This window comes from Narcine bancroftii, chromosome 1 (genome assembly GCF_036971445.1).
Source record: "Narcine bancroftii isolate sNarBan1 chromosome 1, sNarBan1.hap1, whole genome shotgun sequence".
Lineage (NCBI taxonomy): Eukaryota > Metazoa > Chordata > Chondrichthyes > Torpediniformes > Narcinidae > Narcine > Narcine bancroftii.
In genome coordinates this window covers 116,854,099-116,879,538 of record NC_091469.1, presented here as the reverse complement: position 1 = coordinate 116,879,538, position 25,440 = coordinate 116,854,099, and the positions used below count along the sequence as shown (strand labels likewise).

Below are 25,440 nucleotides of genomic sequence, written 5' to 3'. Positions count from 1 at the left end.
AGACATCGCAACTAAGGTAGGCAGACTTGTTTCAAACTTTTTATTATTTTAGTATATTAGTGTTTTTTTGTAGTTTTAGTTTTTTGGGTAGGTAGGTTTTGGGAAGGGGTTGGAAAGATGTTTTAGTTAGTTTTTCTTTTTGTTTGTTTTCTTTCTACATATATTAATCTAACATGTTTTAAATAATTTTCTTTATATATCTTGATATATGATCATTGTATCTATGCATGTGTTCATTATAAATAAAATATTCAAAAAACTTTGCAACAGTACAAGATAGATTTGTTTACCAAAATTGTGATTAAGCACCAAATTCCTTTAACAATTATGCAGTATTAGCAAGGGAGCACAGCATTCCTTTTATTACTCGAGACAGAAGAGGTCAGACATCATCCATGCAGGAAGATGGGCAGTTAAGTTTCAGGTAGAAACACTGCTTCTGGATGGAGAAAGGAAGATGGGGAACATTAAAGAAAGTAGGATGGGTTTAATGGTTAATAGGTTAATAGGTATACCAAGGAAGGGTGAAGGATTACTGGATGGAAGAGAGATGCAGCCAGGTGGGATGGAGTTGTGAGGCAGTAATACATGTAAGTAAGCAAGGGGGGGGAAGAAAGGAAGTGATTGGGGCCAGGAGTAAGGAGGAAAAAAAATGACGGTGGAGACAGCTGTTGAAAAAAGAATATGGGGAGTATGAGGGTGTGAGATGACATAGATGGATAAAGAGGAAAGAGAAAGGAACCAAGGGGGAAGCAGGTTACTTGAAATTGGAGAAGTCAACATTCATGCCTTTGGGTTGTAGCCTATACATGCAGGATCTGAAGTGCTGTTCTTCCAATGCAATCTTGGGGAAGGAAATTAAAACACTTGGCAACCAGGAGCTCGGCTGGCATGCAAGGACAAAGCACAGGTGCTCAGTCATCTACTCTGCACTTGATTTCACTGATGTTGTGGAGGTCATAGCAAGAGACCAAATACAGTAGACAAAGTTGATGCATATGAAATTCTGCCTCATCTGGAAGAGCTGTTTAGATTCCTGGATGGAGACCAGTGGGGCGTTGCAGGGACAGATGTTACACCTCCTACAGTGGCAGTGAAAAATGCCTCGGGGAGGTAAAAGCAAACAGGGGAAATCCCAGGGAGAGGGTGGTCCCTGAGAAGAGCAGAAAGGCTGAGGAGGGAAGACATGGCTGGATAAATGTCTTTAAGGAAAGGCATTCTGGATACATCATTCAGCATTACTTTTACATTATTAATTTATGGATTGGAGTATGTGAGAAGTATTATAAAGCAGTGGCCAACTTGTTCAGGCAATAACTTATTTGCCTACAACGATATTACAGGCATTACCTTAAAACAACTTTCGTTGAATCTTCTTTTGAAAATGAAGGTGTTTGTACATCCAGTTCATCCTTCAGCTTTTTCTCTGCAGGAACACCTAGTTTATCAGGCCCATTGGATTCAGTGATGGATTCATCATTTGCACTGTGGGTACTGCACACAAAAATCTGCAAAGAAGGAACACCACTACCAAGGGCAGATTCTTCTTCTAAGTTCTTCTGTTCTACACAGATCACATCTGTAAATGCAGCATCCTGTAAGCCATCTCCAAGCTCATTACTGCAATGGTCCTCTTCTAAAGGAGCAACAACATACATGTTAACCTAACCAGAGGAAAAGAAATCGCTCTGCACCAAGTGTTGTATATTTATCGATTTTTCTGCATCCAGAGACCTCATCCTATGTGCATTAATGATTTGCATAGAATGAAAGTTTATTTACAGAAATAAGATATTTACTTGAACATATTCCAAGTCGACAACTTGAAGATAAAGTAGTTTGTAATTAGCTATTAGCAGATAAATTATGATCTTGATGGAAAAAATAATATCTAGTACTGATTAATTATAGAATGGGTGACGAATTAAAATAGACTAAATATGCAAAGGTTAGAAATTAATTTGCACTTTCAGATGTCCGGTTGCAAAGATCAAGAAGTATTCACATTTTTATTTTTAAGAACTTCCATTGGGAAGTAAGTAGCATTTTAGTTGAAGTGACTTCAACTTCTCTTATACTTCATTTATTCTGTAGGCCAAATGAAATTATTGTTAGTATCTGATAACTATTTTGTAGCATTAAATACAAATGCTTGAAATGCCTGTAGCTCTTAAAATTCATTCATACTCACCTTGAACTGGATCTTTACTTGGAACTTCAATAACTTCCTGTAAAAAAAAGTTTCAAATTTTTTTTCCTCCAATAAATAAATATTAATTTTAAAGCAGCAATTTAATACAAGTATTTGTTCAAGAGCCGATAATTAAAAACTAAATAATGTGCAGACTGCCTTTCTGCACAACACAGAATCTATAACTAATGCTTATTAGGCCGGTGAGTATATAATTTTAAATGGTCAATATAAAAAATTTTTTAAATTAACATTTTTGGAAGATATTTTGCAGTGTTTTAAAGAAAACTTAACTTGCAATGTGAATCTGTAGCTTCAACTGTTTTTAAAATTAGCTTTTGCATGAATTAACATCACTTAAATCTATTTTCTTGTTGAAAATAATTGTGGAAACAACGGACTTAACTTACAACAAAAAGTTCAATCTGATCAGCAGTTGTTGGGTGGCAATCTTCCTCTGGAATAAAGGTGCATGACTGATTGGGTTCACTTTTATCACGTAACTCAAGGAGTGAGTGTTCAGCTTCACTAGTATAGCTCTTGTCTGAGACACTAAATTCTATTTCAAGCTGTGTGATAAATGGGATTGATAAAGTATATAAAAACAAGTTTTCAAATAAAATACATTTTAAAGTTACATTTCTTGCCAGGAGTTGGTTTTAATTAGAAGTACAAAGACCATAGTTTTTCATTTCACTTTTATTTGAACAACTCAACTACTGTCAAGGAATGCAAGTTTATGGTACAAACAGAAGGAAACATGTATAATTAAATGAACATGAACAAAAGGTAAACATGAAAATAATCAACTATAAAAAAAAGTAATTCCTTGCATTATTTTAGTTAATAAAGATCAAATTTTATAATTTTGCAATGCAATTACCATGGAAACTGTGTACAAAAGATTGGAGTAATGGCACAGCACCAAGCTTTAAATGAAAAGCAAAGTACTCCTTCAGGTTATGGGGAGAAGGTCAGTGGGGCTGAGTGGAAAAATGAACCAGCTCATGACAAAATAGCAGGGCACACTTGATGGGCTAAAGCGAGGAAATTAAAATTGTTGGACAGAAAAGGAAAAAAAGAAAACTTGCATGTGTAATTTGAGTCATAATTTTTTTTTTAAAAAAAGATTATGGATACCTTAAAAAATACTTCTCAATCACATTCGAGTTACAGCATAACAATCTCATGGAAACAGAGGTATTGTATTCATCAAAAATCAATCTATTGCTTGAACTATTAGCAATTATTTAGGTTATTATTACATCAAAAGGTATACAGACGTACCTTTAAGTTTTCTAGGATTAAAAAAAAACACTTAATTAGGTGAGCTTTTATATCCTTGTGTTTAGTTTAGAACGATATAGGTAGAGATGACCTGAAAGATTGCCTGTAAAATTGAGGACTCAAAAGGGAGCAGGATTAAGGCTAGATCCCACACATCCAAGATACAAGCAAAGTCCAAATCCTCTGAATGAACATAAAAGGAAAATCATTCTAGTTCATCAAACTGGAGAAGATCTAGGACAAAAGATTCAACTGTTTAAATGGACAATATTAGGTAGTTCTCTCTTCCAGAAGGTAGTTTGCCTTTGGATGGTGTGGTCAGGGTTGAATTTCCCTTTGTCCTCAAGGAAAAATAAACTAGTATCTGATTTGTATCACATAGAAGAGGCACCATGCACAACACGATGTTCAAGTGATTTCTCAGGAATTGGTATCTTGATATTACCCTTGATAGGTGTGCAGATTTGATGGACTAATGACAGTAAAATATGCAGAACTACGGAAATGAAAAAGCACTGGGGTTAGTTTTGCATTGTTCTTGGAAAGAGCAGACAGAGATAGGATTGGCAAAAGACTACCCTCTGTAGAAAAACTGATAGTATTCTGAAATCAGTATCAGATGCTGGCTTCTGCAATATGTTAACAATGAATAAGAATAATGAAAAATTCTAATTAAACAAACATTTGAGAATTGAAACCTAAATAAATAAAGCAACAATCATTGTTGGAAAATACCTTGGTAAAAAAAAATCACTAAATTAGAGATACAAACTGAAAACAAAAAGAGATCATCTGAAAGAAAATATTCACATGATGAATTATTTTATGACCAAAGTTTTTAAAATCCCATACAAGATCTCCAGACCATCAGACACCAAGGAGCATTGATTAAAATTATGGTTTGACATCTTACTCTGTTGATCACCAATCTCAGTCATGAAGTAATTAGGTATCAAATTCAGAGATGGCCGTGTGGTGAACATCTGCCAAGCTGCCCGTCTCCCCTCTGCAAGGCGAGCCTTGCTGTACTAACATTGGCTGTGCATTATCTCTACTGTTAAGGACACTCCCCTTGGATATAACTGTATATGCATCTATTGTCTTTCATTATTGTACCATGAGTTTCTGCTAATAAAAGCCATGATTGTTTGACCACATCTTTTTCTACTTCATCAACTGGCACTTCAGGCCGAACATTCAGCCAGCTGCTAAACACAGTAAGCATGAAAAGTAGTTTCGCCAAACTTGCTGAACATCTCATTCACAGTCCAACAACAAAAGCTTAATGAATTCATAAGATACGTTTGGAAAGGAGAACAGTCACGAGCACAATTGGCATAGCAGTTAGCGTAATGGCTTTACAGTGCCAGGGATTGGGACCAGGGTTTGAATCCCGCGCTGTCTGTAAAGTGATTTTATGCTTTCCCTGTGACTGCATGGGTTTTCCTCGGGGGCTCCGGTTTTCTCCCACTGTTCAAAACATACTAGGGTTGTAGGTTAATTGAATGTAAATTTGGCAGCACAGACTCGTGAGCCAAATTGCTTGTTACTGTGCTGTGTGCCTCAATTTTATTAAAAATTCACTTAAATTTTTAAAATTTGAGATTACAAAATGAGAAGTGAGTGCAAGGCAGTGAGGGTCAGTAAATAGTGGTTGAGAGCGGGGTTGTTGAAAGTGGTTAAGATGGAAAATAGAGCAAGAGAAAATACAGGGGAAAACAGTGGCCGCTGCCAATAGGTAGATTTCATCATCATTTTGTTCCTGAAGATAAATAATGGATCATCATTTTAGTTTGCAAGTCAAATACACTTAATGCACATTTTTAAATTAAACATCAACAAAATTAACCCCTTATTAAGAACAGAAAAATAATTTGTAACAAGCATAGATAAAAAGTTTGGATTAGAATTCATGAAAACGCAAAAGTACAACAAAAACAGTAGAAACATCTGATAAGTATGATGGGTACATTCATTATTTGGTAAATTCTTAACTGCTGAATAGCTATGTTGTGAAAATTAAGAATCACAAAATTCTCTGCACATAGTCTAAGGCAGCATCAATGTACAGAAATGTAAAATAACATACTTTAAAACATTTAGTGTCATACCTCTTCCATAGTTTCCTCCACTTGGGCTTGAACAGGTTCTGGAGATCGTAGACCAATTGGTACAAAAGCTGGTGCTTTGTTTACCTCCTCTGGATTGATAGAGTAGATATCATCTTCCTCTTCTACGTCAGATTCATCATCATCATCTTCTTCTTCGTGTGATGCTCTCAAGGTAACAAGAGTCATCTTTGCTTTTCCTTGACCTTTCCCAGCAGTTTTAGCTTGAGCTTCTTTCTTAATCGAGATTTTGTTGATTTTGGGTTTAGCTTTGTGAGATTGAACAGATCTACTTCTGATCTTGCTCTCATTTTCTCCCTCAGATACAGATGGATCTGGTGGCTGCTTATTTGCTGAAGGGTTATAAAATATTGTAGGCTTGGGCTGTCTTCCAGATCTACAAGAAAGAAATTTACTTCTTGGTTTTATGCAACACTACCCTCCAGATTAATTGGCAAGTTCAGCCAAACTAGGTCAAGGTTAGTATGCCAATAACATGCATTTTTTCACAACTCATTTTTCTCAATACATATTCCATTTTTAAGTTTGTTGAAAATGTGGTTGCATCATATTTTAATAGAAATGTGCAATTTTAATCAAAGAATTTCATCACCATGTGTGATGATACTTCACAGGAGATCAACTTTGTAAGCTAGTCACAAGTTGATCAGTTAAGTTAAATAAATTTTGCTTTTTTTTTCTTCCTTTAATTTCAATGAACTGAGGCCACCCAAAAATTTCCATTGTTGACAGGGTTGAGATAAGTTTTGTCAAGCTTAAAACAGAACCTGCTTACTCATTTGGCATTCACTGGACTAAAATAAGGTATGGATACAAGTGACCTAGATCATTCCAAGTCCCAAATCTGTCTAGGAATAACTGATGAATGACTAATTAAGATAGTACATTTCAATACCTGGTTGGTTTACTGATAATATTTTCCTGAATGGAAGCCAGCATTAACTCCTCTTGGTCATTCTGTTCACCAGACCCAGATGTCTTTTCTGATTGCAGTCCTTTATGAGAATCCCAAGTGCTTTTTGACGGCTCCAGATCTGTAACATTTTTTCTCTTTGATTCAATCCTATCTGAGAATGAAGCATCTACAGATTGAGATTTTGACTGGAAACCAAAACAAATTTTGATTTTTTATTTTTTTTATATATACAGTGGAACTAATCAGTATTAATACACATTTGACACACGAGGTCAAAAAAGACCATCAATGAGGTAGGGATAATGATCAGTTCTATATACTAGGAACAGTTCTCTATAAATCTGGAGATTCAGTGAGAAGGAGGAAAAAGTACCCTAGTATTTGTTAATTTTGCTGTGAGACTAACTAGATAACTTTATCTACTCAACGGTACAACCTATACCAATAATTGGTTTGAGATATTGAATAGTTTAATTAATTATGCTCTTTTGGCCATTGTACAAATGAAAAGAACTTAAGTGTGAATCATCAACAAATATATCCTGATTGGCCACAGAACGCAAGAGGTAATCTCAGATTGAATTTAACATTGAGGTATATTAGGAATTGCGCAGTTTCAATTTTCTTCACTTTATTTTTAATAGAAATCAGTTTAGTTTAATGGGAGAACAAGCCATGCTTCAAGAAAAAGTAGTTTGGTATGATTTGGAAGTAGTGATTTGGTACAAGATACATTTTCAGCCATTTTGCCATAAACTTTCTGAGCAGCTAGCTCACACATGAATAAAAGGAGCATTTGAACAACAATTTTCAAGTGAAATTAAGATAGTAAGAGAGGTGACAAATCAGCCAATGGGTTGAAAAGAAGAGATACAGGCATATTATGAACGACATCAAAATACTTATTTGGCAAGCAGACTGGTATTGAATATTAGTGACAGTAGAGTACAAAACTAATACTTTTTCTCAAAAAGATGTGGTAATTTGGAAAACAGATATACCAGAGATGCTGGAAATGTTGGTGCTTCGGTTCCTCCTGACTGATTCTGTATTGGAACATTATCCAAAATTCTCGTAGTCTGTTGCTGAGCTTCACTCACTTTACAAATAGGAGTATCTGGACTGAGCCCGGTCATATCTTGAGTTGTAATCTTATTTTCTTTTACTCCATCAATTTTTATTTCTTGCGTTGTCATATCTCTCTTTACCACTGCTCTCCCTAAATTTGGCTTGGGCCTTTGGAAGCGGCTTCGTACAAGTCGACCTGGTTTGCTTTTGGGCTCTTCTGGCTTCTCTACAAATCTAAAGCAAAACAAACATTAAATTTGACCCTATTAAAAGCATGCAATTTTTTCCTGAATTCTCCTTTCACACACTTTTCGAATTTGATGATTCTTCACCAAAACACCCAAAATTTAAAAATATTTATCACACTTAGCAATTGGTCACTTTTAAACTCAATCACTAAGCAGCCAAGAATAGATCAGTAGTATAAAACCAATTTATAGACATCAATGGTGGGGAATTTTGAAAATTAGATGGTGATGCTTCATTCTTGCTTATTTGAACACCCATCATGGAGCAACACTGAAAACAACTGAGGATTTAATCATCATTCTTCCTTGACAAAGATGCAACTATGCTGAGACAAACAGAAAAATACTAAAAATACCACTTATTACCGTGATTCAGTATCGGAGTCTTGTCTTTTATTTGATGATAGCTCTTTAACTTTATTATCTTCTATTGTTTCAGGGATCAATACACTGCTGACATCCTAGACAAAAGCAAATCCAACTCAAAACTTTTATATTGACTTAAGGAAATAACAGCCAGTGAACAAAAAAAAAGTCAGCCCAAAGACAAAATTTTGCTTACAGGACAAAGGTAAAAACCAAGACAAACTCACAAATCATTTGTAGTTATTAAAATAATCATCAGTTTGTCCAAATCTGCAAGTGTCACAAATACCAAGAGTTCAAGGACAGTGGTATAATTTAAAAAAAATCATAGACAAATTTAAAGCTCAAAATTGATTAGGTAGTAAGGAAGATTTCCATTTAAACAGGAGTTTTAAATAATCAACCTAACACAAAATACCAACTGCCCAGTGCAAGCATTGAATGCAGATTTAGTTTTTTATGCTGATTGCTGCCTTAATTTTAAGTGAATCTATCCTAAAGATGGCTTTAATATCTCATGATGAGAGAAATTTTCTGAAAGTTAGCTGCATGTAATTAATGAAGCAAAGTACATGGAAATCTGAAAATAAACTCTTCCAAACAAAGATGTCTGTTAAAGACTCACAGACAGACTCAAATGATTTGGATGTTAAACACGAAGACAATGTGAAACCAGACACTCACAAATTACAAATAACTTCTGATACATTAATCTCATGACAATTTAAACATACAACAGCCTCGAGCAGAGCAGTTGTAGCTGAACTTCAGTTTTCTCATTAGTAATGCTTGACTATGGAATTCATTTTTTCTGACTCAGATCTTTCAGAGGCGACAGCGTAAAAGTAATTAAAAGGCAATCAATTATTTTTCGTGAAATGGGGAGTAAAATTACATACCATCTGCTCCATCTCTGAGATTGCATGGTTGTGAAACTATACTCCAGGGATACATCTTTTTCTTTATTGTTCTGGATGTTGGCCAAAGAATGCCCAATTACACAAACTTTTTAAAAATTTAGACATACAGCATTGGTAACAGATCTTTTCAGCCCACAAGTTCATGCTGCCCAATTACACCCAATTGACCTACAACTCCTATACATTTTGAACAGTGGGAGGAAACTGGTGCCCCTGGGGAGGCATGGGGAGAACGTACAAACTCTTTACAGACAGCACGGGATTTGAATCCCAGCCCCAATCCTCGGCACTATAGCAGAGTTGCATTAACTGCTACGCCTATTGTTTCACAGATATCCATTATTGTCTTCTACTGCATGCACTGACCTCACGAGCCACCAGAATCAAGAAAGTGCATGAAAATAAAGAGATACTGTACTATTTTTTTCTACATCCTACAAAGGAGATTATTTCCTACATCCACTTTCAGCAGTTACTGGAAACTCCGAATCTCTGATTCTGCCATCATTATCTCCCTATCAATTTTTGACATGTTTTCCTTGAGGAGCTTTGCCTTTTTCGAGTGAATAGGTACCTTGCCTTACATCATATTTCATGCAGATACTGTGAAATCAGAACCAGTGCATGGTTAAAACATACCAGAACACTGTTTGACTTCTACACATCATGGGATCACTTGCATCTTCCATCCCAAATATTACAGTGAGTTAGGATGGAAGCTAAGAGGCAGGACCTCCAGGGTAGTGATCTCAGGATGGCTACCTGTGCCGAGTGCAAGTGGGGGCAAAAATGGAAGGATCAGACGGATGAATGTGTGGCTGAGGGGCTGGTGCAGAAGGCAGGGGGTTCAGATTCTTAGAACATTGGGATCTCTTCTGGGGGAGGCATGACCTCTACAAAAAGGACAGGTTACACCTGAACCCAAAAGGGGCCAATTTCCTGGCAGGCAGGTTTAATAGACTTGTTGGGTATGGTTTAAACTAATTTGGCAGGGGGATGGGAACCTGAGTGATAGGGCAATGGATAGGAAAGAGAAAATAGGAAAAGTTTGGATAGGCAGTGAAGGGCAGAAGGAGCAGAAAGAGATCGGAGAGTATGGCCAAGAATAAATCACGAGTTAAAAGTGCCATGTCAGAATAGTAATGATAGTTGTTATGGGGGATTTCAACATGCAAGTAGTCTGGGAAAATCTAGTTGGTGCAGGACCACAAGAAAGTGAGTTTATAGAATAAAGTCTCCAGGATACATTCTTAGAGCAGCCCATGATGGTCCCACCAGGGGCAAATCAATTCTGGATTTGGTGTTGTGAAATGATACAGATTTGATAAGGGACCTTGAAGTAGGGGAGCCATTAGGCAATAGTGACCATAATATGGTCAATTTTAATTTGCAATTTGAAAGGACAAGGAAAGAAAGTCAAAAGTATCAGTATTACAGTTGAACAAAGGGGATATGCAGCTATGAGGGAGGAACTCACCAAAATACAATGGAAGGATACCCTGGCTGGGACAACAGTGGAACAAAAAATGGAATGCATTTCTGGGCATTTTTCAGAAGGTACAGGACCAGTTCATTCAAAAGAGGAAGAAATTCTAAGACGAGCAAAGGGTAACCGTGGCTGACGAAGGAAGTCAAGAACAGTATCAAGACCAAGGAGAGGAAGTATAATATAGCAAAGAGAAGTGGGAAGCTAGAGGATTGGGAAACCTTCAAAGAGCAACAGAAGATAACTAAGAAAGCTATGTGAGGAAAAAAAATTAGGTACGAGAGTAAACAAGCCAATAATATAAAAGGGGATAGTAAAAGCTTCTTTAGGTATGTAAAGAGTAAAAAGTTAATTAGGACCAGAATTGGACCCTTAAAAACAGATACAGGCAAAATTATTACAGGAAGCAAGGAAATGGTTGACGAGTTTAAAGATACTTTGGATCTGTCTTCACCAGGGAAGATACAGGTGTGACAGAGTATATAGATATGTTTTTGGAGATAAATTTGGAAAGGTTTGTACTGTAGGTCACATAGAAACACTTTAAAACAGATCTTATTTGAGATCACTTCTACAGAGTTCAGCCAGCAACAGCAGCTGGGACTGGAAGAGGACAAACTGCCAAGCTTGTGGAAAACCCCATTTGGAAGACAGGTTGTGAGTTCTTCTTTCAGCCTGGTCTAAGCCCTTGTGGGTCATGCAAGAGAAGAAGATTGGAATAAGAGAAACAAAAAGGAACTCTGTGATGACCTGAAAGAAAGAGGTTATTATCTGGAGAACCCTGAAGGGGGCAAATTTGATCAGCAAGACACTGGAGTGGCTGATTAAAAAGGAATCAGTCACGGATGTCCTGGAACAACAAATCTCTCTCCCTAAACCGACAAGAATCTTCCTGAGCAGAAACCATTGACCTTTCGAGCACCAAGGCCTGGTGAACCTTATAAATGTTAAATTCTATGCACAGTGTAAGAATTGCCTGCAACCAGTGAACTTAAGAGGAATGAGAAGTGAGATTGGACTGTGAATCAAAGAACTTTTCTGAACTTACACACATATTACATACACCTGCACTTAGAATTAGAAGGGGGTTAAGTTAGGTGAGTCAAGTCTATAGTGACAAGTTAAAGTATGATTCTGTTTTCATGCTTAAATATAATTAAAATCAACTTTTGTTTAAGTAACCATTTGTTTTGGTGAATATCTATTGCTGCTGGGTTTATGGGTTTTCTGGGCTCATAACACAGGTAAAGGTCAGATAGGGGGTAGAAGTTTGGTGGTATTGAAGGAATTGATAGAAATTCCAATGGTAATGAAGGAATTGATGCCAATCCAGATTCAGAAGCATCTGGTCTTGAGTAGATTGAAAGGACTGAAGGCTGATAAGTCCCCAGGGCCTGACAGACTGCATTCCAAGGTGCTTAGGGAGGTTGCTCTTGAAATTGTGGATGCATTGGTTGACATTTCCAATGTTCGATAGATTCAGGAGAGGTGTCAGTGGATTGGAGGGTGGCTAATGTTGTGCCACTTTTTAAGAAAGGAGGGAGAGAGAAAACAGGTAATTACGGACCAGTTGGCCCGACGTCAGTACTATGGAAGATATTAGAATCTATTATAAAAGATTAAATAACAGAAAACTTAGACAGAAATAATAGTATCACTACAGGTCAGTATGGATTTCTGAAGGGAAAATCATGCTCGACTAATCTTCTGAAATTTCTTTTCGAGGATGTGACGAGGAGGGTGGACACGAGAGAACCGGTGGATGTGGTGTACTTGTTTTGATAAGGTCCCACACAGGAGATAAGTAGGCAAAATCAGAGAGCATGGTATTGGGGATAGGGTGCTGACATGGATAGAAAATTGGTTGCCAGACAGGAAACAAAGAGTGGGTATTAACGTGTCACTTTCGGGCAGAATGTGACAAATGGTGTCCCACAGAGCTCGGTGCTGGATCCTTAGTTGTGTACCAGATGTTATTATTTAGATAAGGGGATTATAAATAACATTATCAAATTTGCAGATGACATGAAACTGGGTGGCAGTGTGAGAGGATGTCAGGAAAATGCAGGGGGACTTGGACAGGTTAGGTGAGTGGATGGATGCATGGAAGATGCAGTTTAATGTAGATAAATGTGAGGTTATCCACTTTGGTGGCAGGAACAGGAAGGCAGATTATTATTTAAATGAAGTCAAGTTCGGTAGTGCAACGTGATCTAGGTGTACTTGTACATCAGTCACTAAAAGCTCGCATGCAGGTTCAACAAGCTATGAAAAAGGCAAAAAAGCATTACCTAAGTTGATGGAAGGAGAAGAAAAGAATGGACTCAGTAGAATTTCTGGTGTATTTTTGTTGAATGACAACATTGTCTAACTGAATTAATGCAACCTAGATGGTATACCTAAAATGGATGAGAGGGGGGGGTGGGGGGGTGGCTTGGGAGGAGGGAGGGGGGAGGGAGAAAAAGTCACTGTAAATGTGTGGAAAAGAAAAAGTGTATATCATGGCTATTGTGATTTATGGTGTGAAAAATAAAAAAGTTAAAAAAAAAGGCAAAAAAGGAGAATAAAGAGTAAAGATGTCCTTCTGCAGTTGTACAGGGCCCTGGTGAGACCACATCTGGAGTATTGTGTCTAGTTCTGGTCTCCTAATTTGAGGATGGACATTCTAGCTGTTGAAGTGCAGCTTAGATTCACAAGGTTAGTTCCCGGGATGGCGGGAATGACATATGACGAAAGGTTGGGTAAACTGGAGTTGTATACATTGGAATTTAAAAGAATGAGGGGAGATATAATTGAGGTACATGATTATTAAGGGACTGGACACAATAGAAACTGATTACATGTTCCCAGTGTTGGGGAAGACAAGGACTAGAGGCCATAGTTTAAGAATATAAGGAAGGTCCTTTAGGACAGAGATGAGAATTTTTTCACCCAGTGAGTTTTTGGTCTGTGGAATGCTTTGCAGGAGAGGGTGGTAGAGGTGGGTTCTCTTGATAAGTTCAACAGGGAGTTAGATAAGGTTCTTATGGACAGGGGAATTAATGGTTATGGGGAGAATGCAGGGATGGGGTACTGATAGTGGAAGATCAGTCATCACTTAAATGAATGGCAGAGCTGGCTTGATGGGCCAAATGGCCTACTCCAGCACCTATCATCTTTTTTTTAAGATTTGCCTTTGGAAACTTCTAGGTACCCAACACAAGCTACCACATTACCCATTTTTTTTTAAAATCTTGAAGCTGTCATCATTAAAACACAAAGATAGTTCAGCATACTGTTCCAGAGAACTCCAAAATGTTACATGGATAAAGCTCCATATTTGATAAAATTCATTAAAAAAAACACCAGGTCTGAAATAAAAACAGAAAATACTGGAAATACTCTGCAGTTCAGGCAGAAGGCACATGCTCTCTGGAGTTTTCAGTTGGGAGAAAGAGAGAGAGAGTTGAGTTAACAGCTCAGTCAGTCAGTCAGTGTGTGGGACACTGACAAGTTACTGAAAAGTACAATCCAGGGAAAACTGTTTGAAACTGATGAAAGCAAGTTCCAGAGCAGTAGATGGATGGAAGTGCTATCTGTCTGATGTTTCTCTTGAAATAGAGGAAGGAATGGAACTCTGTGGTAGCTTGAAGAAAAAGGTTACCATCTAGCGAGACCCTGAGGTGACTAGTGGTGGTACCTCAGTTGTAGAAATCCTGGAGGAACAAATATCTCTCTCTGCAAACCCTACAAGAATCTTCCTCAACGGTAAATATTTACCTTTCAAGCACCAAGCCAGGTGAACTTTATACATGATAAACTCTGTGCACAGTATGGTGATTGCCTGCAACTAGAGAACTTGGAAGAAGGAGAAGTGAAATTGAACTGTGAACCAAATAACTTTTCTTGAATTTACACACATATTGCATATACGTGCGCTTAGAATTAGAAGGGGGTTAATTTGGGTTAGTTAAGTATAGAGTTAAGTTGATGTTTGATTCTATTTTCATGTTTGAAGTTGATTAAAAATAACTTTTGATATGAAAGTCACTTTTCTTGGTGAATGTCTGTTGCTGCTGGGTTTTGGGGTCCTTTGGGCTCGTAACAATACCCACTAATTATGTAAATAGAAGCACTACATTTTATACCTTTTCTGACTGTTTATTTGTCTTGATGTCAGTTGGTTCTTCAAGACGAGAATCATTCTGCAGAGGTGATTCTTTCACATCCTCGGCCTGGTGTACTTTCCCATTGGTCTGGAGTGTCCCTTTCTCGGCCCGGGGAACCTTCTCAACATTGTCACATGCATCAGAATTTGGGGCAATTTTAATATCTTCCTCTTCACCTTCATTTTTCCTTCTAATCAGTTGCGAGTTAGTCTTCAATTTCTGGAGCTGAGCAAGCTGCGATTTGTTAGAACTTCCCCATGTGACAGGGGTTGTTGTTCTTGACACGGTTTCACTGAAACAAATATTTTGACACAGAAATTACTAAGTAGATGGATATTTCAATGTTCGGAATCTTAACTTTCAAAGTTCATAATACAGTAAAATCCCATGGTATTCAGCACCTATGGGGTTTGGTAGATGCCAGATAAGTGAATTTACCTTATTTGCTTGAGATTGCGTGTTGAGAGGATTGGCAAACTGGCTGCTAGGGGCAACCAATTTTTAAACTTTCATATTTTAAACCTATTTATTTTCCCTGATTTTTTTTTGCCGGTTGTTTGAATTTCAGATGGGGATTTTACTGTACATCATCAACACTGACCAATTATGTTAATTAATGGTAAACAAACAGTGAAATTCTAAAAGATAATTCTAATATCAATTTCCTAATTTTTATTATCCCTCTTTTAATTTCTTAATTTTTTTTGTGCTCATAAATTTTGATCATGCTGGGAAAGATTAGTTTCTATATTGAACACCTTGTATCCCAGTGCAAAATTAAAATATGTCACCATCGTGCCACTTAATCCTAATTATAGACATTCACCTTGAAGATTGCCTTTATTCCCTTCAATTTTCCATGGCAACCAACTTTGTAACCTTTCCAAATGAGATTGTCAGTCTGTCAGTTTTGTGTATTAACTGCAAGCATCTGAGTGTCAATTTTTTTTAAAAAACAATTCCTACAAGAACATCTCTTTTAGAAAGATACAATTCTAAACTTTAATTTTAACAGGTAGACATTGGCAAAATATATTCTTAATCCTTTTTCTTCAAAAATGTTTCTGAAATTGCAAGCAGTTGTTCTTTTCATTAAATTTCCAAAATATTTTTTGTGATTCTTTCACTGATATTATTTATCATGCTTAAAATTTCTAGCTTATCAATAGATTCCACCAATATCACCAAATTGTCCTACTATAATATTCTACATGTAGCCGAAAAGTTTCCAGGGATTGGCATTTAACCGGTTTATCACTACAACTTATTCATCTACATGTTGTCAGCTCAGAGTCTGGATACCAGCTGCATGTCTCTTTCAATTTCAGAACTGAAAGTTCCATGCCATCAATGTGCTTCCTACTTTAATTTTATCTACTTTATAATGTGATCGAGGTAGAAACATAACCATTCCTACAGTAAAAGAGTCTTAATATTTGCTTCAACCTACTCATTTCAGGAGACAAGCAGCTATATCAGTTCTTGGAGGGGAGAATGCCTAGAAACACCAGGTGCTGTACGTTTCTGTGAGAGGCGCTGGACAAAGTGACGACTCCCTGGCTGCCTTACGGTAGACAAATGTTAAAGAATTTCTTGTGTGTTACATTCTAAATATATTACATGACAATAGTGGAACCTTTACCTTTGTTTTAATCTATGTTTTGAAATGGAGGCAAGACAACTGAAACACCAGATTTCTTTATTACCTTGAAGAAAACACAAATGAAGTTTGTCATTTGTACCTTAATGATTTATTTTCCTCATTGGTTTTTTCCTTGCTCTTGGCTTGTGCAGGCTGTTTGATTTCAGATGACCCTTGGTCCAGTGACCCTTGGTCAGATGACATTTCACTGTTGGTCACAACCTGGCTTTCATCTTCACCGTCTGCTGCTGGCTTCCCAGCATCGTCTTTTCTACCAGAAACTGAAGCCAAAGCTTTCTGGACTCCTATTCAAGAAGTTCACACACACAAAAAATCCATTAATGTTAAGTGATAAAAGCATCCAAATGCAAACCACTTAAGTTATTGAACAGCATTTTAGTGTAATAAATTTCCATTCTTCCGATCTAAAAATTGTTTGCTTCAAGGTAGTTCAAACAAACTGCTTCACTGAGTGACAACCACTTGATATAAATATTATTTCTTTTTCATTCTTCCTTGAAAAGTGTTGCTTCCCTCGGAAACAGGTTATCACCAGAAACTGGAAGATTAATAACTTGGTCTTAACCTTTGTTTGCAACATTACTATTAAGCCTAATTTTGGCCTTATGTTAACAGTGGCACACTTATAAGAAGTGTCACAGGATAGCAAACAGAACCAGGAACTTTTGACAAGTTTTATTTTACTAATCCAGAAATTCCAAGGTTATTTGTAGAATGTTTTCTATTACTTAGGCTGGTTATAACTAATTTGACAAAAATTAAGAATCTAATTTGTACAATTCTCTGGGAATTCCTCGGTGAGATGAGAAAAATTACTTTGTGCTGAATTTCAGCTGGTTTCAGCAGTTAAATTAATTTTCATCATCTCAAAATATGTGTAAATTCATTGACAATGAAGGACACAATCTCTTTTGGCATGAATAAAGGTAACTCCTGATGAAAAATTACAACCCCAGAAGTACTTTTTTTTTAAAAAAAGGACTAGTAGGCCATCTGATCTGTCAAGCTGCTGCACCATTTAATGAGATCCTGGCTGATTTGGTCGTGGAGTCAGTTCAACCTTCCTGCCATAACCCTCAATTCTCCTACTATGCAAAAAATCTAACTGTATCTTAAATCCATCTTAATGAGGCAGCCTCTCCTACTTCCTTTGGTAGAGACATTACCCTGAAATATTAGCATTGTATTTCTCTACATAGAAGCTGCCTGATCTGCAATCATGAGAATTTTCTGTTTCTACTTTGCCACCTCTTCTAAAATAAAATAGCATAACATTTAATAATAATCCCGTGGTTTATATAACCACAAGCTACTATTTCAATCTGCAATCATTCACAAATTCATCGTTTTTATATATGCATGTAAAATTTTTATAGCAAAACATACCAAGGCACTTCATGGAAGCATTTTGGAACAAAATTTAACAAATTAAAAGCACAGCCACAGAGAGAGCTTTGAAAAGATGCTTTACAGGGGAAAGGAAAAAGTACAGAGGTTTTATGAGAGAAAGTCAAAACTCAGAATCTGAAGGCTCTGCCACCAATTGTGTCAAGGAATGGGATTATTAGCAGTGGGAAAGCAATGATGAACACAAAGAAAGAGAACTGTGAGAGATAAATAAGGGGAAGGATCTTCCCAGATGTGCCATTGCCTAAAATTGCCACCTGTAGTACTTGCACTATTGCACAGTCAGATGCGGAGAGACAATTTCACTGGGCTTCCACACACAAATTGGGCAGTGAGGTCTGAATGACAACCTAGTCTTGCACAGGGTAGTGCAGGTGTTATCTCCATGGAATAGCCCGAAAGGATTTAACAAACTTACAGCTAGAGTGATGATTTATCTTCTATCAAAGCTATCATGGACTTTTAAGTTTGTAAAAATCGATCAACTCTAAAAATTACTTTAATAAAAATATTTCAATTAAAAAAAACAAAATAATTTAAAGCATTAAAATAAATTTAAATTATAAAAACTTTCCAACCTGGGGTATCGAATCTCCATTGAAAGCGATGGAGTTTCAGATCCTGTATCAATTAAAGCTGGAACAGAATCTGAGAAGTGACTTCCCCAATGGCAGGACAAACTGACAGATTCATCCTTCTGTTAACATTCATATCAATTGCATGCAATTTGGGGCTTGCGTCTGTTTCACCAGTAAGATTCAACCCAATGAAAACTTAATTAGAAAAAAAGATTTTTACTGAATAGTTGTTGGCACAACAGCAATTTTGCTCATGCCAAAAGATATTTTAAATTAAAAATTAAATCTCCTTCAATAAATACAAAAAGTGTCCTGCCACTACAATTTTCAGAATCATTGTGCTTTCTTTACCTCATTTTATTTTGTTAACCGACATCTCTTTTCGATCCCTCAATTTTTTTTTTTAAAGCTTAAAAATTGGCTCAGAAACAACTTTCTTTCCCATTTACCTTGGCTACAATTATATCCTGGCCCAGGTTCCATAAATCCACAGGGGACAAAAAATTCAACCGTTAGCCTTAACAAATACAGTTGCATACCCAATTTAACTTTTACCTTTCTTGCGCTGTCGTACTTTGCAATTTGATTTTTGAACGCCATCGTCCTTCTCTGAGATTTCCTTCGCAATTTCTTTCTCTGCTGTTTCTGCAGTATGATTTTTCTTCCGTTTTCTCTTGTTTTCGATTGGAGAGGGTTTTGGAATAACTTCTTTATCCTGTGTACCTTCCAGACTGCCTGATGCCTCCGTTATTTCTGCTGTAGCACTGGTATCAGCTTCAGCTAATTCATGGTCAGCAGCTTCAACTGGATCAGGGTCATCAGGATCACTTTCAGAGTCTTTCAATTTCTTGCCTAAATGCATAAAATGGATAAAATTAGAAAGGGCATCATGTTTATTTTTCAGAACTGTCTGAAGTGTGCAATGCGAGTAAAAATGACAAGCAAAGTATTCATAACATGCAGGAAAATCTCAATTCAAAATTTGCAATACATAATAGTCAAAAAATATCCACCCCGGCATTGTAAAAACAAGCTAAACCTTGCACATTTTCTGATGCATCCTGATATTTAATTTCTCATTATTAAGGACAGCACTTCAATTTTTACACTTTTTTTTCCTGCAAAAGTAGAAAATTTTAAATCCTCTGCTCTTTTTTCTGCACTGAAAAACAGAAGTCAGAGAATGGAAATAAAATTACACTCATGAGCAAAATACAATTTGTGACCCTAGTATTTTCTGACCCTATCCTCACCCAGGTGAGCAATGAACATTAGGAAACAAATATTAGGATGTGTGTACAACTCCAATCATCTTAAATGATCAAGAGCAGGCCGATGTCAGATAAACATTGTTTTTTCTTGTTGCCCAGTAGCAACATGTCTTGTAACAGTTGAAACAACAACATCAAGGGAAGGCTTTTCAAGCATTAAAATGTTTCATTTTCACCAAAAAAAAATGCTGGCCACCACTGATCACCTCCTCCCCACCAAGGACCGTTCCTGCCTGGAGGCCCAAGGTCCCAGCTGCTACCGGAAACACGAGGTCCTCACTGTCGCCAGGAGTCCGATGTTCCCGCTGCCACTGGCAGCCCAATGTCCCCAGTCAGTTCAGCTCCGAAAAATACTTCAGAGAAATGAGGATTTCTGATATCCTCATTGATCCAAAATTTTAAATTTTTTTTCAGATAATTGAGGATTTCGGAGAATCCAATTTTGGATAATTAGAGTCGTACTATACTTTTCAAGATCAAGCACATACAGGTTAGGTATGGCAGTTAGATGCACCACAAAGCTTTTACCACCTTATCCTTTAAAGTGCTTCAGCTCTTTTTAGCACATCTACTGACATATTTTACTATAGCACTGGGTTGTGATTGTGGGAGATTTTAGCTCTCCACACATTGACTGGGATTCCCATTCTGTATGGTTTGGAGTTTGTTATATGTGTACAGGATAGTTTTCTACATCAATATAGAGATATTCCAACTAGAGAAGGTGCAGTGTTGGATCTGCTATTAGGAAATGAGATAGGTCAGGTGAAGGAGGTGTGTGTTGGGGAGCATTTGGGTCCAGAGATTGAAATACTATTGGTTTCAAAATAATTATGGAGAAAGGTATATCTGGACCCAGGGTTGAGTTTTTTTGATTGGAGAAAGGCTAATTCTAAGGAGATGAGAATGGATTTGGAAGGTGTGGACTGGGAAAAATTGTTAAATGGGAAGGATGTAGAAATAAAATGGAGGCATTCAAAGGTGACATTTTCAGGGCATGTTCCTGTTATGATGAAGGGAAAGGTTAAAAGTGTTAGGGAGCCTTGGTTTTCAAAAGTTATTGTTAATATGGTTCAGAAAAAGAGAGATGTACAAAAAGTATAGACAGTGTGAAATAAATGAGGTGCTAGAGGAATATAAAGAATGTAAAAAGAAACTTAAGAAGGAAATTAGAAAGGCTGAGAGGAGATATGAGGTTGCTTTGTCAAATAAGGTGAAAATAAATCCAAAGGGTTTACAGATATATTAGGAGCACATTAGTGCTCCTTACAAATTTGTTCCTCCAGTTCCCTCTCCACATTAGGCATTCTATAATACACCCCTTTAAGTGTTACCATTTCTTTCCCACTCCTCAATTCCATCCATAATGCTTCTCTAGACAGGCCCTCTAATCTATCCCTCCAAAGCACTGCTGTAATACTCTCTCTTACAAGCAGTGCAACACCTCCCCCTCTTGTTCCCCCTGTACTATCACGCCTAAAGCAACAAAATCCTGCTTTGTTTAGTTGCCAATCACACCTCTCCTGCAGCATGTTTCACTAATGGTAACACATCATAATTCCAACTATCTATTCATACTCTAAGCTCATCTACTTTTTTCACAACTTAAAAATCTCCTTCTGTTGCTCTTTGTTAATTACAAATGGTGCATACAACTTCTCTTCAATTTCATCCTTTCTCCCCTACATCTATTCTTTCACTGCTTCCCCTCTCCTTTTACATCTAGTTTAAACCCACCGGAGCCACACTAACAAACCTACCTGCAGAATATTTGTCTCTTTCCAGTTAAGATCTAAACCGTCCCACCTTCCCCGAAATGTTGCCCAATTATCTACAAACCTAAAGCCCTCCCTCTTGCACCATGTTTTCAGCCATGTTTAGCTGCACTATCTTTCTATTTCTTACCTCACCTGAACGTGGCACTGGTAGCAATCCTGAGATTGCTATCCTGGAGGTCCTGTCCTTTAACCTAGCTCCTAGCTCTCTAAACTCACCCTGCATGACCTCCACACCCTTCCTCCCCACGTCATTGGTCCCCACATGGACTACAACATTTGCCTGTTCTCCCTCCTCTCTTAGTACACCATGGAGTCAATTTGTAATATCCCATACCCTTGCACCAGAGAGGCAACATACCATTTGAGATAACCGATCTCCTCCTCAGAACCTTCTATCTTACCCCTAACTATAGAATCCCCTATCACAATTCCTGTGCCTCCTCTTATCCCTTTCCTTCTTAGATCTTATTGAAAAGGTGGTAGAGACTGAAACCCTCAATGGATTTAAAATAGTACTTGCATCTGTACTTGAAGCAATATAACCTGCAGAGCTGTGGACCAAAGGCTAGAAGGTGGGATTAGGCTAAAGGCACCTTTTTCATCTGGGATGAACATTATTGATTAAAGTCTGTTGGAAATGATTCTGTGATTGTTCAAGTGAAATAAAATTATCTGGGTCTCTACATCAAATTATCCTCTTATTCCTTCTTGTACCTATATACCTATATATTTAAATGCCTGTTATTGTTTTGCTCTGAAGTTTCAGCCTCAGTTGAAGGCAAACGGCCTAAGAGAAAATATTGTTAATACTCTTTACTGTTTATTGGTTAATGTTTAAAATTTATGATAGAAAACACAATGGGGAAACTAGCATTCTTTTACTTCAGACTAAAATAGCCTAAGCATATTAAAATAATTAGATATTTTAAAATTACTTTTCCTGCTTCGTTTGGCAGTTGATCTTTTTGGAGCTCGACTTTTATCTCTTCTATTCCTTTCTCTCTTCCTCTTTGTCTCTCCTTCCAGAACCCGAGTTAACAGCTCTCCAAAAAAATCCAGATCAAGTGGCTTCTTCTCTTCTGTGTGATGCAACATTAATTAAAAAAACACAAATGCAGAAAGCAAGCATGGAAGGTACACATGTAAGCATTCATCAATCACTATTTCTTTGATTAAATCTTCCTTTGAAAGAGTGTCGCACAAGATTTTGGTTTAAATTCAGATGACCAAATTGATTACAATGGCCTAATTCTTTTAAACAGTACAAAAGTCATAAGCTGCAACCATCAAACAAAGCATAAAATATAAAACCACTGTACATACACTGGATTCACTGAACTATAGGACCATAACCACCCCACAAAAAGATTTATTCACAAATCTTTTCTAAAATTAATGTTATGATAGCTGATTGTTAACTCCAGCTGCAGATCCTGGCAAGCCAAGTTAAGGAATTGGAGCTGGGGTTGGATGAACTCCAGATCATTCAGGAGGCAGAGGGGTTGATAGACTGGAGTTACAAGGACACTATCACACCTAGGAGGCAGGAAGAGGATAGATGGGTGACAGTCAGGGGAGGGGAAGGGACAGACAGGCAGTGCAGGGCTCCTCTGTGGCCATTCCCCTCAAATAAGTATACCATTTTGGATACTGTTGGGGGGAAAACACCAAGCATAAGCCATGTGGTCAGGTGTCTGGTATGGAGTCTTGTCCTGTGGCTAAGAAGGGAAGGGAGAAGAGGCGAGCTGTAGTGATAGGGGATTCTATAGTTAGGGGGACAGATAAGAGGTTCTGTGGAAGTGACCGAGTATCCCGGATGCATGATGCCTCCCTGGTGCCAAGGTCCGAGATATCTCAGATCGAGTTCACAGCATCTCAGGATGGAGGGTGAGCAGCCAGATGTCTTGCTCCAGACAGGGACCAATAATGTGGATAGGAAAAGTGAGGAGGTCCTGCAAGGAGAGTTCATGGAGTTAGGTGCTAGGTTGAAGGACAGGACCTCCAAGGTTGTGATCTCAGGATTGCTACCCATGCCACATGCTGGTGAGGTTAGAAATAGGAGGATAGTGCACCTTAACACGAGTGGGCTTCTGGATCATTGGACTCTCTTCTTGGGCAGGTGGGACTTGTTCCGACAGGAGGGGGACTAATATCCTTGCAGGAAGGTTTGCTAGTGCTGCTCTGTGGATTTAAACTAGATTTGCAGGGGGATGGTAACCAGAGTGAAAGAACAGATAGAGGATTGGAGGAGGGAAAAGATGTGAAAAGTTGCATCCACAATTAGAAGTAAACTGGTTGTACATGGTGGAAATTTTCAAAGTGCCTCTATTTCAATGCAAGGAGCATTGTAGGAAAGGCAGACGAGCTTAGAGCATGGATTGGCATTTGGGATTATCACATTGTGGCCATGAGTGAAACTTGGTTGCAGGAGGGGTAGAACTGGCAGCTCAATGTTCCGGGCTTCTGTTGCTTTAGACACGATAGAAAGGGGCAGAGGGTGGTGAAAGTGGGAGGAATGGCATTGCTCATCAGGGAAACTATCACAGCTGTGTTCAGGTAAGACAGACCAGAGGGCTCATCTACTTAGGCTATATGGGTGGAAATGAGGAACAGGAAAGGTATGTCCACACTCATGGGGTTGTATTATAGACTACCCAATAGTCAACGAGAATTGGAGGAGCAAATCTGTAGAGGGATAACAGAGACCTGCAGGAAACAAAAGGTTGTGATAGTAGGGGATTTTAATTTTCCACATATTGACTGAGACTCCCATACTGTAAAAGGGTTGATGGATTGGAGTTTGTCAAGTGTATTCAGGAAAGTTTTCTAAATCAATATATATACACACCAACTAGAGAGAATGCAATACTGGATCTTCTGCTAGGAAACAAGACAGGATAGGAGACAGAAGTATATTTAGGGCAACATTTTGGGTTCAGTATAATAATGCCATTGGTGTCAAGTTCATTGTGGAAAAGGATAGGTCTGACCTCAAGTTGAGATTCTAAAAAGGCTAATTTTGATGAAATGAGAAAAGATCTAGAATGCGTAGATTGGGATAAGTTGTTTTCACAAAAGGTTGTGCAAGATAAGTGGAGGACCTTCGAAGGCAGTGGCTCTCAACCTTTTCCTTTCCATTCACATGCCACTAAGTACTCCCTATGCCACAGGTGCTCTGTGATTAGTAAGGGATCGCTTAAGGTGGTATATGGGTGGAAAGAAAAAGGTTGAGAACCACTGTTCTAAGGTGAAATTTTGAGAGTTCAGTTTGTATGTTCCTGTCAGGATTGAAGGCAAGGTTAGCAAGCATAGGGAACCTTGGTGCTTGAGGGATATTGGGGATCGAGGGATATTGGGGATCTGGTTCGGAAGAAGAGAGGCGTGATAGGCTTTGTATATAGCCAAAAGAGATGGTGGAGATCTTCAATGTTTTTTTTAAATCAGTATTCACTCAGAAAACAGACATTGAGTCATAGGAAGTAAGGAAAACAAGTAGGGAGGTCATGGAACCTATAAAGTTTAGAGGAGGAAGTGCTTGCTGTCTTAAAGCAAATAAGGGTGCATAAATCTCCAGGGCCTGACAAGATATTCTCTCTGGCCTTGAGGAAAGCTAGTGTAGAAATTGCAGGTACTCTGGCAGAAATATTTAAAATGTTATTAAACACGGGTGTGGTGTCAGAGGATTGCAGGATAGCTCACATTGTTCCGTGTTTAAAAAAGGCTCTAAAAGTTACTGATGAGCCTGATGTCAGTAGTAAGTAAATTATTGGAAGGGGTTCTAAGAGATCGGATATACATTTGGATAGCCAAAAACTGATTAGGGATAATCAACATAGCATTGTGCGTGGTATGTCATGTTTAACCAATCCTATAGTTTTTCGAGGAGGTTACCAGGAAAGTTGATGAAAGAAAGGCTGTAGATGTTGTCTATATGGACTTTAGTAAGGCCTTTGGCAATGTCCCACATGGGAGGTTATTCAGGAA

General features: G+C 37.8%; 1 protein-coding gene across 7 annotated transcripts in view; it reads right to left on the bottom strand.

Moving 5' to 3' along the window:
• The window catches only part of LOC138763083 (transcription factor TFIIIB component B'' homolog), a 135,335-nt gene that overhangs the window by 55,459 nt on the left and 54,436 nt on the right, over window positions 1-25,440 (bottom strand). For all 7 annotated transcript variants that reach the window (XM_069936683.1, XM_069936710.1, XM_069936700.1 and 4 more), the window contains 11 exons: window positions 22,392-22,535; window positions 18,963-19,259; window positions 16,502-16,706; window positions 14,739-15,051; window positions 8,206-8,300; window positions 7,525-7,825; window positions 6,503-6,708; window positions 5,590-5,983; window positions 2,602-2,760; window positions 2,192-2,228; window positions 1,351-1,636 (listed from right to left, as the gene is read on the bottom strand). In XM_069936683.1, coding sequence (XP_069792784.1) covers window positions 1,351-1,636; window positions 2,192-2,228; window positions 2,602-2,760; window positions 5,590-5,983; window positions 6,503-6,708; window positions 7,525-7,825; window positions 8,206-8,300; window positions 14,739-15,051; window positions 16,502-16,706; window positions 18,963-19,259; window positions 22,392-22,535 — 2,437 coding nt within the window. The remainder of the gene's footprint in view (window positions 1-1,350; window positions 1,637-2,191; window positions 2,229-2,601; window positions 2,761-5,589; window positions 5,984-6,502; window positions 6,709-7,524; window positions 7,826-8,205; window positions 8,301-14,738; window positions 15,052-16,501; window positions 16,707-18,962; window positions 19,260-22,391; window positions 22,536-25,440) is intronic.